Source organism: Daldinia childiae, assembly GCF_008694065.1.
Source record: "Daldinia childiae strain JS-1345 chromosome Unknown Scaffold3, whole genome shotgun sequence".
NCBI classification, from domain to species: Eukaryota; Fungi; Ascomycota; class Sordariomycetes; order Xylariales; family Hypoxylaceae; genus Daldinia; species Daldinia childiae.
Genome location: NW_022984644.1, coordinates 648,654 through 662,787, shown reverse-complemented (window position 1 = coordinate 662,787; position 14,134 = coordinate 648,654). Strand labels below are relative to the sequence as shown.

The window sequence follows — 14,134 nt, the reverse complement described above, 5'->3', positions numbered from 1 at the left end:
ATTGACACTACTATCTTTTTCGGCAGCACTAAAATGATCTTCAACACCAGCAGGTTCCGTATGCCGGCAGAGTCTTTCACGGTGGAAGCATTCCGCGAAATCCTGTCTTTCCACCAGAAAGTTGAAGTACTCATGGTGGATTATGAAAGATGGTTACTAGAAAGCCACGCGGTGTTCGATGCTCATTATACAAGTTGGGTAAACGACCGTACGCCTGGAGAGAAATGCCGCCCGCGCATAGCCGTATACACGGTGGAGATAGCTAGGCTTCTGTACCCGGAGGAATATAAAGAAGCCCTTAGGACCCCGTTTGTAGTCAATTTCGAAGTCTGCTGGGCAGACTGGGTCGTTATGGAACATGAACCAGCAAACGATCCTCCTTTTGCAGTCTCCGGTCAAAGTCTCAAGGAATCTCAGGAATCTCTTTTTCGCAGTATGTACGGCTCGGAAATATAATACTAGACATGGCTGTCCTAGAATCAGCTTTATAGCAGGTCATTTATAGGTTATTTCTCTCATCATGGCATCAAGTCGCTGTAGCAATAAAGCTTCGGGATTTGAACACTATAGGGATAAGACTTGGTATGGCGAGGACGATAAAGAATATGACTTATGCTACTTTGATACGAACACTAAACTCATTCTACAATCTGCTCTAAGCAAATAATATAGTTTTTTTCAACTTATTGTAATCTTTCAGGTTCAAATTTCTGATATATTTAGCCATGCTTCATTCTCTAAGTTTTAGTAGCAAAATATTTCTTATCTGTCTAAGTTAGGTTAAGAGGTACCTAAGTGTCTGTCAACATTAGGAGGCAGACATATATTGGGATATCACCCTCTCCTATGCAACGTGCTGTACTATGGCAATGCGTATGTCATAGTACATAATTGATTTTACTACCATATGTTTATTATAGTATATTTTGGGCTATTTTGCGGAACGCTTCGTCTGTCGTGAAACCCAAGTTTAGGAAAGCTACCAATTGTCGTATGATCATAGGAACGACGATTGCAGCGGAGTCATTGAGAAGACGCCCCTCTCGGGAAGCTACCTATAAGGATGAATTATGCCCCTCTTCGCCCACGACCGTGAACGATGGGGTGGGCGAGTGGTAATAATTGCTTTTGGCAAGTTCTATTATGCAGCGCAATATGCGCCGTGTATCAATCAATGTGATAGCGAAATTGATTGGGCTATATCAGTCAGATCATCATTTGTATTAATACTAATGAAGATACTTCTGATGGCGGCATATGTAAGTTTCGATTATGCTGGTTACCTACCTTGATGGACCTCTGGATAAGAATAGCTAATGTATTGATATATAACCCTCTTGAGGATTGGTATCCATTTCCTTTAACACGGCTTTGTTCCCTCTTTTTTTTTCTTTTAAAATATATAGCGGTGTGTTAAAGCTTTGAGCGAACTACCCAATGAACATTTATTATAAAGTGTCCCTGAAAATAGAGTATTGAATGGAAACATTAATGGGTCAATAGAACTAATAAGATGTAACTTGCGCTAGACTAGCCTATTCAACGGTCTGGGACTCGATGATATGTATTTGTTGTATTCCAGTTAGGTAACCTGGTAATATATTTTTCTTCCCAAGTATCCTAGAATTGGGTCTAACTTTGGTATGGATTACATACGTGATGTAATAGCCTATCTAGCGACCCATCCATTACATAGATCAGTCAAATATTGGAGAATTTGATCAAGTTAACGCTACGGGTTTACCGTTCGGAAAAGGGGGCATTTTCACGAGCTTCTACTTGATGTAACGCGACTAGTACGACTCTAGTGCACATCAGGCATCAATATCGATGTCTCGAGCTTTCTCTAGCCACAATTTTCATTTAGTCTAGGTATGTTTCGTATTCCAAACATCCAGTTACCAATAAATGCCAAGACCGCACAGCCACAAGACTGGCTACTCGCATTACAGCTTTGTGCCGAGTATCCGTATTATATCCACCGCAAGTCAAATCATCTTCCTGTACCAACGTGTACCAACGTGTATTGACCTGTGCGGTGAGTGTAGTATGATTCAGGTTCCATGGGACTAAGTATGGACAAAGACTTAATCATTTCGACTAGAGGCTGTGTATGCACACGTCAGACTAAGTGGCACAGCCGAATCAGCTAGAAATTAGAGCAATAGGTGTTTGCTAACAATAACATGATATTAATATATTAATATGCTCTATCTCTCTTCCTTGGACTTCTTCACATCTGCCATATCAACCCGATTTACAACGTTTCCATTTTCGTCAAAAGCTAACTAAATCGACTGAATCACCGCATATCAATATGGATCAGCGTTACGGCAACCAAGGTTACGGAGATGGGCGCCAACCAGGTGAGGCTTCTTCCTACTATGGTGGCCAGCCCAACTCTCAACATCCTCCTTACTCTGGTGGTCCGGAGGGACAACAAGGATATGGTCAGCAAGGATACGGACAACAAGAGTACGGGCAACAAGGATACGGACAGCCCAGCAATCCTCAATACGGCAATGCATATGGCTCCGGTCCTAGAGATCAGTACGGCGAACGTCAGAATGAGGGGCCTTATCATTCCGGTCCCCCAAATGCCGGCCCAGGAGAAGACGGAGATCGCGGTCTGATGGGAGGACTTGCTGGTGCTGCCGCCGGCGCTTATGGTGGACATAAAATGGGCCATGGAATCATCGGAGCTATAGGTGGTGCCATAGCTGGTCACAAGCTGGAGGACTTCGTTCATGATCGAAAGGATAAGAAGGAGGAAGAAAAGCTACATCACCAGCTTTCATCACCGCCGCCTGCTTATTCCGACTCTCACCACCATGGTCATCACGGAGGAAGTCATTCTCCAAGCCGAGACAGATCGATTGGAAACCATGACGGTAACTTTTCCGCCTCGTCGCATGATATCCATCTCGAAGGAGACTACGACCTTCGCGCAAACTGCTCACGTCGAGAAGGAGGAAGCCACGTAAGCATCCTAAACCTCAACGAAATTCTTAGCAATGACGACGGTCATTTCCGCTGGGCAAGTGGAGGGTCTGGTTCCAGCACCATAACGGTACAGCAGGGTGATACCTTGAGAGAGATTGCTAGACGGTGTAATTGTAGCTTCGAGGATATCGCTAGGAAGAATAACATCGCTAATCCTGACATGATCTACCCGGGACAAACCCTACAAGTGCCGGGCCGATCGACCGGAAATTTTAGCGCTTCGGCTCGGGATATCCATCTCGTCGACGGCGGACGGGTCCTAGAGGCGGAACTAGTGGATACTAGAGGACAGTGGCATCGGCGCCGGATTGATTTGGACGAGCGCATCGGAAACTCGGATGGACACTTGCGCTTCGTCTAAGAGACATGACTGGATTGGGGATTGGGGATTATGCCAAAACTGAACTGGAAAACTTCAAATTAAGAAAATTTAGTATGGGTCTAGTATGATAATGAAACTCTTTAGACAGCCAGCAAACTCACTGCTATTAATATTTGATCGTTGGTGGTATCTCTTATGTTAGATATGATTTAATGAGAACCCCTCTTTCGGCCCCTGACAGCCCCTTTTTGTGAAATAGCTTTAGTCCATTCATAATGAATATTGGATTATATACACCCTTCCTAGATAGTCATTGAATGAAGCCTCGCCAAGACTAACCTACATCACTACGACCAATAGAAGTTTTTTACCCCTATAAGACAAACCAACAGACAAACCAATAAGTCAGGTGATCTGTAAATGATTACCCAAATAAGCTACCAACAAGTTATCTTCCATTCCTTCAACTTCACAACCCCCGCATGCTACCTCACATATAAACACGTCACCGGATATTTCAATATGACTTCGGAGACTCAGCTCATCCCGTATATCCACCTCCTTTGCATGCATGAATCGGCCTCGGATGCCTTCAACCGAGTACTAGGAGAGTATGGAATTAACCAGGCCTTGATTAACTATACAATCCATAATACACTCCTGTCTGACCTACCACCATCCCTGAACTTCGACTTGGTAGTGTCACCAGCAAATTCATATGGTCTTCTAGATGGTGGCTTCGATGATGCGATATCCCGAGCCTTCAGCCCCAAAACAGAATACCATGCTCTTACACGCGTTGCACAGAAAGAGCTGTACCGTCTGCATAGCGGCTATCTCCCGCCTGGCTCATGCTGCATCGTCAAAATACCAGAGTCGTTCCGTGGAACGTTGAAGTATCACGACGGGAATGGGTGGGGTTGTCGTTATCTAGCTCTGTGTCCCACCATGCGTGTTCCCAGCCGCTGCGATTGGGACAGAGACGTTGTCTACGAATGTATCTGGAGCTTGCTGAATGCGATCGAGCAGCATAATAGATCCGCAACAGAGGAGGGCAGTGGCGCCGGCTCAGCGAAGATAGAATCTATCTTGATGACACCATTGGGTACTGGTACTGGAGGTATCAGCGACGAAAAATGGGCAAAGCAGACGGTCTTAGCTATTAAACATTTCATTGATGCGAAGCAGCATCCTGAGAAATGGTCTGCGATTGACTGGCGGGACACTGGGGAGGTTGATATCCAGTTGTTAAAAACTCAGAGTCCGAGGCTATTAGCACAGTACTACCAGCGCTAGGTTTACAACTGTTAATACACGTTGTAGACTCAAGTGTTAGAGTAAATTATCCATAAAAAAATACATGAGCGGTCATTACCTACACATCGAGAGCGCGAATATAATGTTAATGATATGTGGTAAATAGGTAGCTACATGAGTTTCCAACAGTATGAAGTTTACCTAAGTATCTTAGATTTTATTTTTGATAGTGTCATATACTATACAAACCATAGGTTAGCCTATATATCGTCCTCTATCGTATGGCGAAGTATCTAAGGTATAGAGACACTGTAGTACCATGTCCCTGCTGGAACCCTCGCGTTGGCTTCGACAAAGTCCGCCTCCTCAATCCAATCTACAAAGTCACCATGTTGTCGTACATAATCTCCATCTTCCTCTTTTACAGAGGCTGGGATTGTTTTCGAGTCAAACCCAACATCTGATAATGCAGATTCCATATCGTCAAGACCAGCAAGAAACTCGTTTGCTTCTAAGAAACACGGTGGAGAAGCAGACCCGGACAATTCTGCTTCACTGTCTGATCGAGTTTCGTGGAACATTATTAAGTCATACTCCGTCTTTGGCTCCTTGAATTTTTGAAATCCACACTGGAAACATATCCAATCTTCATCTTCCCAGACTTTGGACCCTTCTATGAGCTCCATAGCTGCCTTGATCTCGTAGAAATCGGCCCCATAGAGGTCATCTAACTCACCTTTACCAGTCTCAACTAGCTTACCCGTGTTACCGAAACAGCCTAATCCCGAATCAAAGCCTGGCGGTGAGAGACATATTTTAGTAAGCCCTTGCCGAAAATTCATCTCTTTTAATTCCACGTTGTATTCGATAACCAATGGTTTAGGAGCATGATCCCGTCGTCCTTGAAATTTGCAGGCTTTGATGCTCCCTTCTGGTGCTGACCAGCCTTGATTATCGATGCATGGAATAAGGCGAAGATTCTCACCGTAGGGAATTACTTTTCTCAATCTTTTCGCCATCGCCAAACTCGGGTCCAACTTAGCTTACCAGCCTGAATGGTTTTCTTAAAGGGGTGCATTGACTTTTAAGCAATATCAAGCTGTACATTCTTTGTATTTTGATAACAATGCCTATTGTTTTAACAAGCTAACGTATAATGACACTTTGTAGTAATAACAATGGCTATACATATCTCTTATATTACCCTCTTATTGTGAGTATCAAGTACTTAAGTAACCTTGTCATATCTATAAAGCCATTTTGATAGCGACAGGGGTGCTATATGACCCCTATTCAAATTGCCTTAACCTGCCTCTGGAACCTAGGGATTTGTTTGGTGAACTTTGCGGGGTCATCCCTAGCACCCCCTTTCCAGTACTCGTACTCGATCCACTACGCAAACAGGTGTTAGCATTTTCTTTTTATAATTCTCGATTGATAATGAAGTGCTCGAGCTTATGGTTAAAAGCAGGGTACCCTAAAAGGGGCAACAAATGATTCCAGATGCTACTTACCGCGTTCTCGGGCATTTGCTCCTCCATAGCGGCCATCCAATTTCCTAGGTCTGGGGAAAGCGGTATTACACCTGTTTCTAGAACATATTGGTCCCAAAGCTTGACTAGCTCCTTTAGCCTTTCGGGCTCTTGTTCCGCGAGGTCATGTACTTCACCGGGGTCCTTCGCGAGGTTGTAGAGTTGCCATCGCTCCGGGCCCTTAGGCTTGGGGATGAAAACGATCTTCCAGTCGCCCTTGCGGCAGGCTGCTCGTCCGCATGTCTCCCATCCGTTGATAAAGTCCTTCTCGTGGATTGTCTCCGCCTTCTTTTGTAGGTATGGGACCATTGACTTGCCTCTCATGGAGACGACCTCTCGGCCTTGATAAGTTGGCGCCGGGTGCTTGACGCCAGCCATATCAAGGATCGTAGGCGCAAGATCCATTACGGTCGCAAACTGGTTTGTTATACTGCCGGCTTCGAATTGACCGCTGAAGCTCGCCGGCGGCTTCATCAAATACGGAACACGAACGCCACCTTCGGTTGTGTATGCCTTGTATAATCTGCTGGGTGCAGTAGCGGCTTGGGCCCATCGTGGACCATACCTGCATGTACGAAAACATTTAGTGTCAGCTTTGCAATATTACAATTTTAGAATTTCCACCATAATTTTTCGATTTCGTCGAAATGATAGGGCCATCACACTACTGATAGCCACTATATACCTTACGAAGGTAGTTTCGAGACTGCCATGGAAAAGGGGCTCGAAAATAACAACACAGGATCCTTTCATACATACCAGATGAATGAGTCGCCATTTCCAAGGTTGTCTATGTGATTATTGTAGTATTTCTTCAGATGTTGAAGCATGGTGCTTTGGACGATAGGGTAAGCTTCGTATGCGGCACCCTCAGCACCATTGTCGGAGAGGAAACAAATGAAGGTGTTATCTAGTTCGCCAATTTCCTCAAGATAATCTACAACCTTTCCGACATTAGCGTCGATACACTCAACCATACCGGCGAAGCATTCCATCGCTCGACATGAATTAGCTCGCTCTTCGTCGCTCATTTCTTTCCACTCTTTAACTTCGTTGGCTACAACTGGGTGGGGCTCGACGTTTTGCGAGACCATGCCAAGATCCTTGAGGCGTTGAAGGCGTTTTTGACGGAGAGCATCAGGACCATCATCATATACACCACGGTACTTCTTAATGTATTCCTGAGGAGCCTGAAGAGGCCAGTGAGGGGCAGTGAAAGGTAGATAAGCGAAGAATGGTCGCTCATCCTCGGTCTCTTTCCAATTTTTTAGGTACTGTACCATCTTGTCTCCGTATCCGTTAGAAGAGTACCACCCTTCGGGTAGTTTCTTCACATACTCGCCGTCTTCACTGTGGAGAGCGATAAAGCTCATCGTCATGAACTCTGGTATCTGGTCCATACCTTCTAACTGAGGCTCATATCCATAATGATTGCTGCACGCTGGTAGATGTGCGAAGCTCCTCTCGAAACCTCGAGCTTTCGGACTCCGCTCCGGTGTCAACCCTAGATGCCATTTACCTGACATGAGAGTCAGGTAACCCGCATCACGGAGTAGCTCAGGCAGTGCAGCAACTCGTTCATTGAGATACCCCTCGTAACCGGGCATACCACGCTGGACTGATGTTGACATCGTGCCGTTGGGATCATTCTGACCAGAGACGTTAGTCCATTCGATCAGATTTCCAAGGCCGGCTATGTGGTGATCCGTGCCAGTCATGATCATAGCTCGTGATGGTGAGCACGCCGCAGCGGCGTGGAAATCTGTAAACCGTATTCCATTCTTGGCGAGTTTATCAACGTTAGGTGTATTTATTTCACCACCGAATGACCCAATATCCGAAAAGCCTAGGTCATCAGCCAAAGCAATAAGAAAGTTAGGTCTTTTCCCTGGTGCCATATTAACCATGTAAATCTTGTTTGTCCAAGTCTAAATCACAAATACAGAACAACCAAAAAGACTGATGATTATACTAGAATAAGAGTGAGATGTCTACCTAGGTAGGTCATAATAAAACGTTCTACAGAGAGTGCAGTTATAACAACAGCTTGAATGACAACGCCTTTCCGATGTCGTCGCTCTCTACAGCGATGTCGCAATTGTCTATTAATGCCTTGACATGAAGAGGTCACATGTAAAGCCCATAATTCCTCCCACAAGTGATGATAATGAGCTGATTAGGAGTAGCACTCAGGTAGTTAGTACCGCTACTGTAGGTAACAGTGACACTACCGTCTCCGAGATATTCGGCTGCTCGGCCTATAACAATTATTATTGGCTATCATCTATAAGATCCCGCTTAAGTCTAAAACCCTTGAAGCTTCCCCACAAACTCCAAGACTAGGGGTCTTCTTGGATGCTCGGCTGTCGGTCGCCTAAGGCCTTCAGTGGATGCGGAGAACCCCTAGATAGTACCATTTAGCTGGTCGATCGCGGTCGATGTTCCAACCTTCTGGTCACGTCATTTCCCCAACTCGTCGAGGTTCAGATCTCATGTAGTTATAATCCTATAGCAGCTAGGTTCATTAACCGAGACAGCTTGGCATTGTTCTTGAATGGAATTGGGGTTATAAAGGCGAAAAGTCCTAAAGATATCATGGATGAAATACAGCCCTTACTTCGAAGATCTAGTGAAGACGAGAGGCCACTATCCACCACGACCAAGATGACAGGTACGACGTTAGGGAAGATCAGGGCCTATTGGCTGGGTTCGGTAGTCTGTATGGGTGGATTTCTGTTCGGATATGACAGCGGAATGTAAGTGCAAGCTTTACATTAATAACAACCTCGTCATACACTAACGTCAAGTAAAGTGTCGGTCAGTGAACCGATTGTTATATTTAACGCGCGGAACGATAATCAGTATTAACTAAAAAAACACTATAGGTGGTGTTTTGACGATGGCCTCTTTTCAATCCGACTATCGGTATGGAAGCGGTGACAAGACTCATACGAATTCGCTTTCGGTGGGACTTCAACAACTAGGCGGCTTCTTGGCTTGTTTCATTGCTTGGCCTCTAACCGATAAACTTGGAAGGAAGAAATCGCTAATGATATCTTCGTTCGTATTCTGTATTGGTGCTGTAATCCAAACTATTAATACGCACTCACTTGCGGCGTTCTACGTTGCAAGAGTGATCTCTGGACTTGGACTTGGCGCAGCGACAGTCGCTGTACCAATGTTCAATAGTGAAATGATGCCGAAAGATATGCGTGGTCAGGTCGGATCATTCTTCTAATGGTTCTATACATTTGTAAGTTCTTTCGTACATATCAAGTATGCATCTTTCTAATGCCTAGGTATACATAGGGGATATTTGTATCGTATTGGGTAGACTACGGTGTAGCCAGAGGCATCTCGTCAACCAATCCCTCCCAATGGCAAATCCCAGTTGGGCTTCAACTTGTACCCGCCGTCTTCCTCGGCTTAGGAATGTTGACAGTCCCCGAAAGTACACGATGGCTTACCAAAAAGGGTAGACATGAAGAGGCTTGGAAAAGTCTCCGGTGGATTCGGGCTGATGATTCTCAAGCAACCGCTGACGAGATGGAAGAGATTCGCTCTGGTGTTACTGCAGAGACTACTGCCACCGAAGGTTTTCAAATACGAGGTAGGACTTTATAATTATACTCAGGCTTATGATACTAGCGAATGCTGATATGCTTTCAATATAGAACTCCTAGAAGGAGAGAACTTCAAGCGGGTATTTGCCGCTTTTGCTATATTTACAGCGCAGCAAGCGACTGGAGCGACGGCTTTTGCCTACTTCGGACCCCAATACTTTAATCTCATTGTTGGCAACGATGAGCAAAGCCTCTTATTAACGGCTATATTCGGAGCGGTGAAAGTTGTAGCCTGTGGCATCTTTGTCTTGTTCTTCTCGGAACGTCTTTCTCGACGTCAGGTCTTGATTGGCGGTGCCGCCTTCATGGCTGCTTGTCAAATCACTACAGCGGCCGTCGTAAAGTCTTTCCCGGCCCCGAAAGAAGGGGGAAATACTATAGCTCCATCCGGCATTGCTACTGTCGCTCTCATTTACTTATTTGTTATCGCATATAACTTTAGCTGGGGACCAATGCCTTGGCCATATGTTTCCGAGTGAGTACAATACCTTTAACAACTTCTTATTAAGGATCATGACATAGCAACTAATATTTGAAAGGATTTTCCCCGCAAGAATCCGAGAGCCTGGCGTAGCTGTCGGTGTTGCCTCACAATGGCTATTCAACTTCATCTTCTCATTGACAACCCCTTACATGATCTCTTCCCTAGGTTGGGGAACATTCTTACTATGGGGTAATTACCTAGAAAGATCCCATAGTATCTGATATGCGCTGACTATTTTTCAGGTATTTTCGACGCCGTTATCGCGGTTTTTACATTCGCATTTCTTAAAGAGACTAGGGGGCTATCACTTGAGGTGATCGCACAGCAACGATTCAAGGCAGGTGGTGTGTCTGACAATACAGCAGGTAAGACTAAAGATGTATACGCGGAACACCACGAAGGTTAAGCAAGCTGCTCTAAGATATCCCAGGAGGGTCATCTTATGAAGTGTACCATATCAAGTTTCATACCCTGCCAAGTCATTAGCAAGTTCTATTTAAATACTAGTCACTAATGGGCCATTTCGGCTCATTACTTACCGAATATTACCTGAATACAAGCTTTGAGATTTATCCATTAATTTTAACCGGGAGTGCTTCTTGGGGTAGAAAATGCGGGGGATCATGCTAACATAATAAGTATCTCCGAATGTTAATCATGTTCGTCTATGGACAATGAAACCCTCCTGAGTGAGGTTAATCCATAGGGTACGTCCGCTTAGAGTATAGAGTATTTACATATATACCCAATACCAGTGAGATGATGGCTCACGTAACTAAAGCCGTCATAGTGTGTGCACTTGCCTCACTTTCTTTAGGAGCTCAGCTGCACGCACATAATTCAACATACTATAATCCTATCCTACCGGGATTCCACCCGGATCCAAGTTGCATATTTGTTCCCGAATGGGATGATACATTCTTCTGTGCATCTTCGAGTTTTAACGCTTTCCCAGGCATTCCCATACATGCAAGCAAAGATCTTCAAAACTGGAAGCTTATTGGTAAGCTAACTATTTACTGGGCTTTTGTGAACTAGGCAGAAATAACTGTTATAGGTCACGTCTTAAACAGACGAGAACAGCTACCTCGTCTAGCGGAAACAAACAGATCGACAAGGTGAAAGACTGAATAGACGATATTGGAGCCTGGATCTAACTTGCCATAGCGGTATCTGGGCGCCGACCCTAAGGTTCAACGAGGGCATATTTTGGCTAGTAACAACTCTCGTAGACGACGACCGCGCCGCAGAAGACGCATCAAGATGGGACAACGTATGACTTACTCTTAGATTCTTAAGCTCGGTTGCTGAGATCATTCCAGGTAATATTCAAGTCCAAAAACCCATATGATCCTTCTACATGGTCAGAGGCAGTCCACTTCGACTTCGAAGGCTACGATACTTCACCCGTATGGGACTCGGACGGAAAGGTGTACATCGTTGGTGGGCATGCCTGGAAAGTCTTGTGCGTATGAAAATTTCTGGCTATAGGAAAAGCTAACACGATATGTGGTAGTCCTGGTATTCTCTTAGCTGAGGCTAACTTGGAGACTGGTGAAGTGGGACAATGGGAACCTATATGGAACGGCACTGGTGGCACGGTAAGTATAATTCCTTTGAAATAGAATGCCCAGAATTAAGTCCTAATGATGAGTCCAGGCACCAGAGGGTCCTCATATATACCTCAAGGACGAATGGTATTATCTACTAGCTGCTGAAGGTCAGTATCTCAGGGGTATGAGGCATCTGACAGATTGAATACTAATATCCTATGATTTTAACAGGGGGCACAGGCGTAGATCACATGGTTACAATGGCAAGATCCAAAAGCATCCGTGGGCCCTATGAAGTAAACCCTTCGAATCCAGTGCTCACGAATGCCAATACAACGAACTATTGTAAGTGGGACTTGAGGCATATAAAATATATCTAACTTTCTAATGTTCCTAGTTCAAACTGTTGGTCATGCAGATTTATTCCAAGATGGCGCTGGTAATTGGTAAGCGATTATATCAAGTATATCTAGAGGAGAGTAAAAGCTTCAAGGCTTACTGTTGATTCAAGGTGGGGTGTTGCGCTTTCAACTCGATCCGGCCCCGAATACCTTTACTATCCAAGTATGTCACATTAAGAGTTCCTTCCACCCTTTTAACTCGTCTCTGATGGCATTATCCTTATAAGAAGTAATAATTAATCCTCGTTGTTCTAGTGGGTCGAGAAACTATTATGGTGCCAGTTACCTGGCCTGACAATGAGTTTCCAGTTTGGTCTCATTTGAATGGTGAGATGAGTGGATGGGCACTTCCTGAGGGAAAGAATGGGATTGATGGACCTGGGTAAGTACCCGGCTTCTTTGACTACGAATTTCACCATTAACAGTCATAGTCCGATCATCACGGAGGGGGATGTCATCGACTTCGAGCCGGATTCAACACTACCCGCACACTTCACGCATTGGAGATTCCCTATTCCTGAGTCATATACTATATCACCCCAGGGTCATCCAAATACTCTGCGGTTGAACCCCTCTAAGTTAAATCTTACGGCACTTAACGGGAACTACGCCGGTCCTAACGGTCAGACGTTTGTTGGGCGGCGTCAACAAGATACACTATTTACTTATAGCGTTAATGTTGACTTCTCCCCGACGTCTCTTGAGGAAGAGGCAGGTGTCTCAGTTTTCTTAACACAGAACCATCATCTAGACTTCGGTATTGTTATGCTTCCAGCGAATAGCAGTACTACAACATTTTCTGGCCTAACTTATTCGACGAACTCATCGGGACTTAGACCTTACCTGAGGTACCGTGGTATTTCCTACATACCGGTGCCAAATGAAGTTATAATCCCAGTACCAGAGACTTGGTCCGGTAAGGAGTTGAGATTGGAGATAAAAGCGCACAACATGACACATTACTCTATGTCAGCCGGACCAGCCGATGCACTTTCAGAGATGCGAAATGTCCTTGATGTATCAAATGCTGTTGTTAGCTGGGGATTTACAGGTAAGATTGTCAATCATCCTTTTGTTTCTCGCTCGGTACTGATGGTATTTAGGTGTTATCCTTGGTATTTATTGTACTAGTAACGGCTACGAGGGAGACACGTCAGCATATTTTTCTAAGTGGAGATACATTCCGCAGGGGCAATTTAGGAATTGAGAGGTAGGCATGAGAACCCAGAAGAGTACCTAAGATTGAAATACATGTCGATAATCGATAAAAGAAGAGAGACTCTGTTTTCAGATTTCAGTACTTTTAGAACTAAATTGTTATATATATATGCACATGTGTTAGGTATGTATTCAAAATTGGAGAAACTTGCCAGGATTCTAGATGAGATATGTAGAGTAAATGGCATAGGCGAGAGTTCCTTGCGGAACAACGAAGTTGTTTCCATGTTCTTTGGTTCCATCTACCTCGTGACATTTTTACCTGCCAAAAAAAGGGGGGGGAGAGCGAGAGAGGGGTCACAAAGTACCTAATGCAGGGTAAGCAGCACGTGCTGTCAGCAACCTTATGCAGCATAAGCTTTTGCGCTACTGCATGGTAATTCCTCTTGCATTAGCGCAACCCAATTGCGTCTGACAAGACTATGAAGTTCTTTTGTGTGATTGGACGGAAGTGGAATATAGTTACAGGGATCCATTAACTTATTTACATAATACATCCGAGGGACAACATCACGAGCCTTAATTATAGACATGTAACTACCTGTAATTTCCTAATGAATAAAGTATTCGATATGGTAGAAATCGAGGCTGTCCTCAAATAGAAAAACTGCATGAATACATTTATCACTTCTAGTCATTGGCGCGTTTCAACATGAGATTAATTTATAAATATCAACAAAATCTTCTTCGTACTTGTAAAACTAAGACATCGACTTGAAATTTTCGCTAGTTGACACGACA

General features: G+C 44.5%; 4 protein-coding genes across 5 annotated transcripts; 3 read left to right on the top strand and 1 right to left on the bottom strand.

Annotated features, from left to right (window-relative positions):
- Window positions 1-2,317: 2,317 nt before the first annotated feature.
- On the top strand, window positions 2,318-3,364 carry GL218_02927 (putative carbohydrate-binding module family 50 protein; the record flags this gene model as incomplete). Of its 2 annotated transcripts, XM_033579467.1 has the most annotated exons (2): window positions 2,886-2,980; window positions 3,121-3,364. In XM_033579467.1, the coding sequence occupies 2 exons, from the start codon at window positions 2,886-2,888 to the stop codon at window positions 3,362-3,364; spliced, it is 339 nt and encodes a 112-aa protein (XP_033436715.1). The 2 variants fall into 2 exon arrangements, with proteins under 2 accessions (XP_033436714.1, XP_033436715.1); XM_033579468.1 differs by having other exon boundaries at window positions 2,318-3,364.
- Window positions 3,365-3,847: 483 nt separating this feature from the next.
- Window positions 3,848-4,621, top strand: GL218_02926 (putative phage tail assembly-like protein; the record flags this gene model as incomplete). Its single annotated transcript, XM_033579466.1, has 1 exon — window positions 3,848-4,621. The coding sequence occupies one exon, from the start codon at window positions 3,848-3,850 to the stop codon at window positions 4,619-4,621; it is 774 nt and encodes a 257-aa protein (XP_033436716.1).
- A 1,254-nt stretch (window positions 4,622-5,875) lies between these two features.
- On the bottom strand, window positions 5,876-8,012 carry GL218_02925 (Arylsulfatase; the record flags this gene model as incomplete). The annotated part of the gene is made up of 3 exons (XM_033579465.1): window positions 5,876-5,974; window positions 6,097-6,679; window positions 6,874-8,012. 3 exons carry the CDS (start codon window positions 8,010-8,012, stop codon window positions 5,876-5,878), a joined length of 1,821 nt encoding a protein of 606 aa, XP_033436712.1.
- A 1,534-nt stretch (window positions 8,013-9,546) lies between these two features.
- On the top strand, window positions 9,547-13,382 carry GL218_02924 (Non-reducing end alpha-L-arabinofuranosidase BoGH43A; the record flags this gene model as incomplete). The annotated part of the gene is made up of 16 exons (XM_033579464.1): window positions 9,547-9,724; window positions 9,789-10,212; window positions 10,277-10,410; window positions 10,464-10,586; window positions 11,039-11,224; window positions 11,279-11,339; window positions 11,389-11,494; window positions 11,544-11,686; window positions 11,738-11,822; window positions 11,881-11,941; window positions 12,006-12,119; window positions 12,172-12,220; window positions 12,286-12,338; window positions 12,431-12,557; window positions 12,607-13,226; window positions 13,279-13,382. 16 exons carry the CDS (start codon window positions 9,547-9,549, stop codon window positions 13,380-13,382), a joined length of 2,568 nt encoding a protein of 855 aa, XP_033436713.1.
- Between the last annotated feature and the right edge of the window lie 752 nt (window positions 13,383-14,134).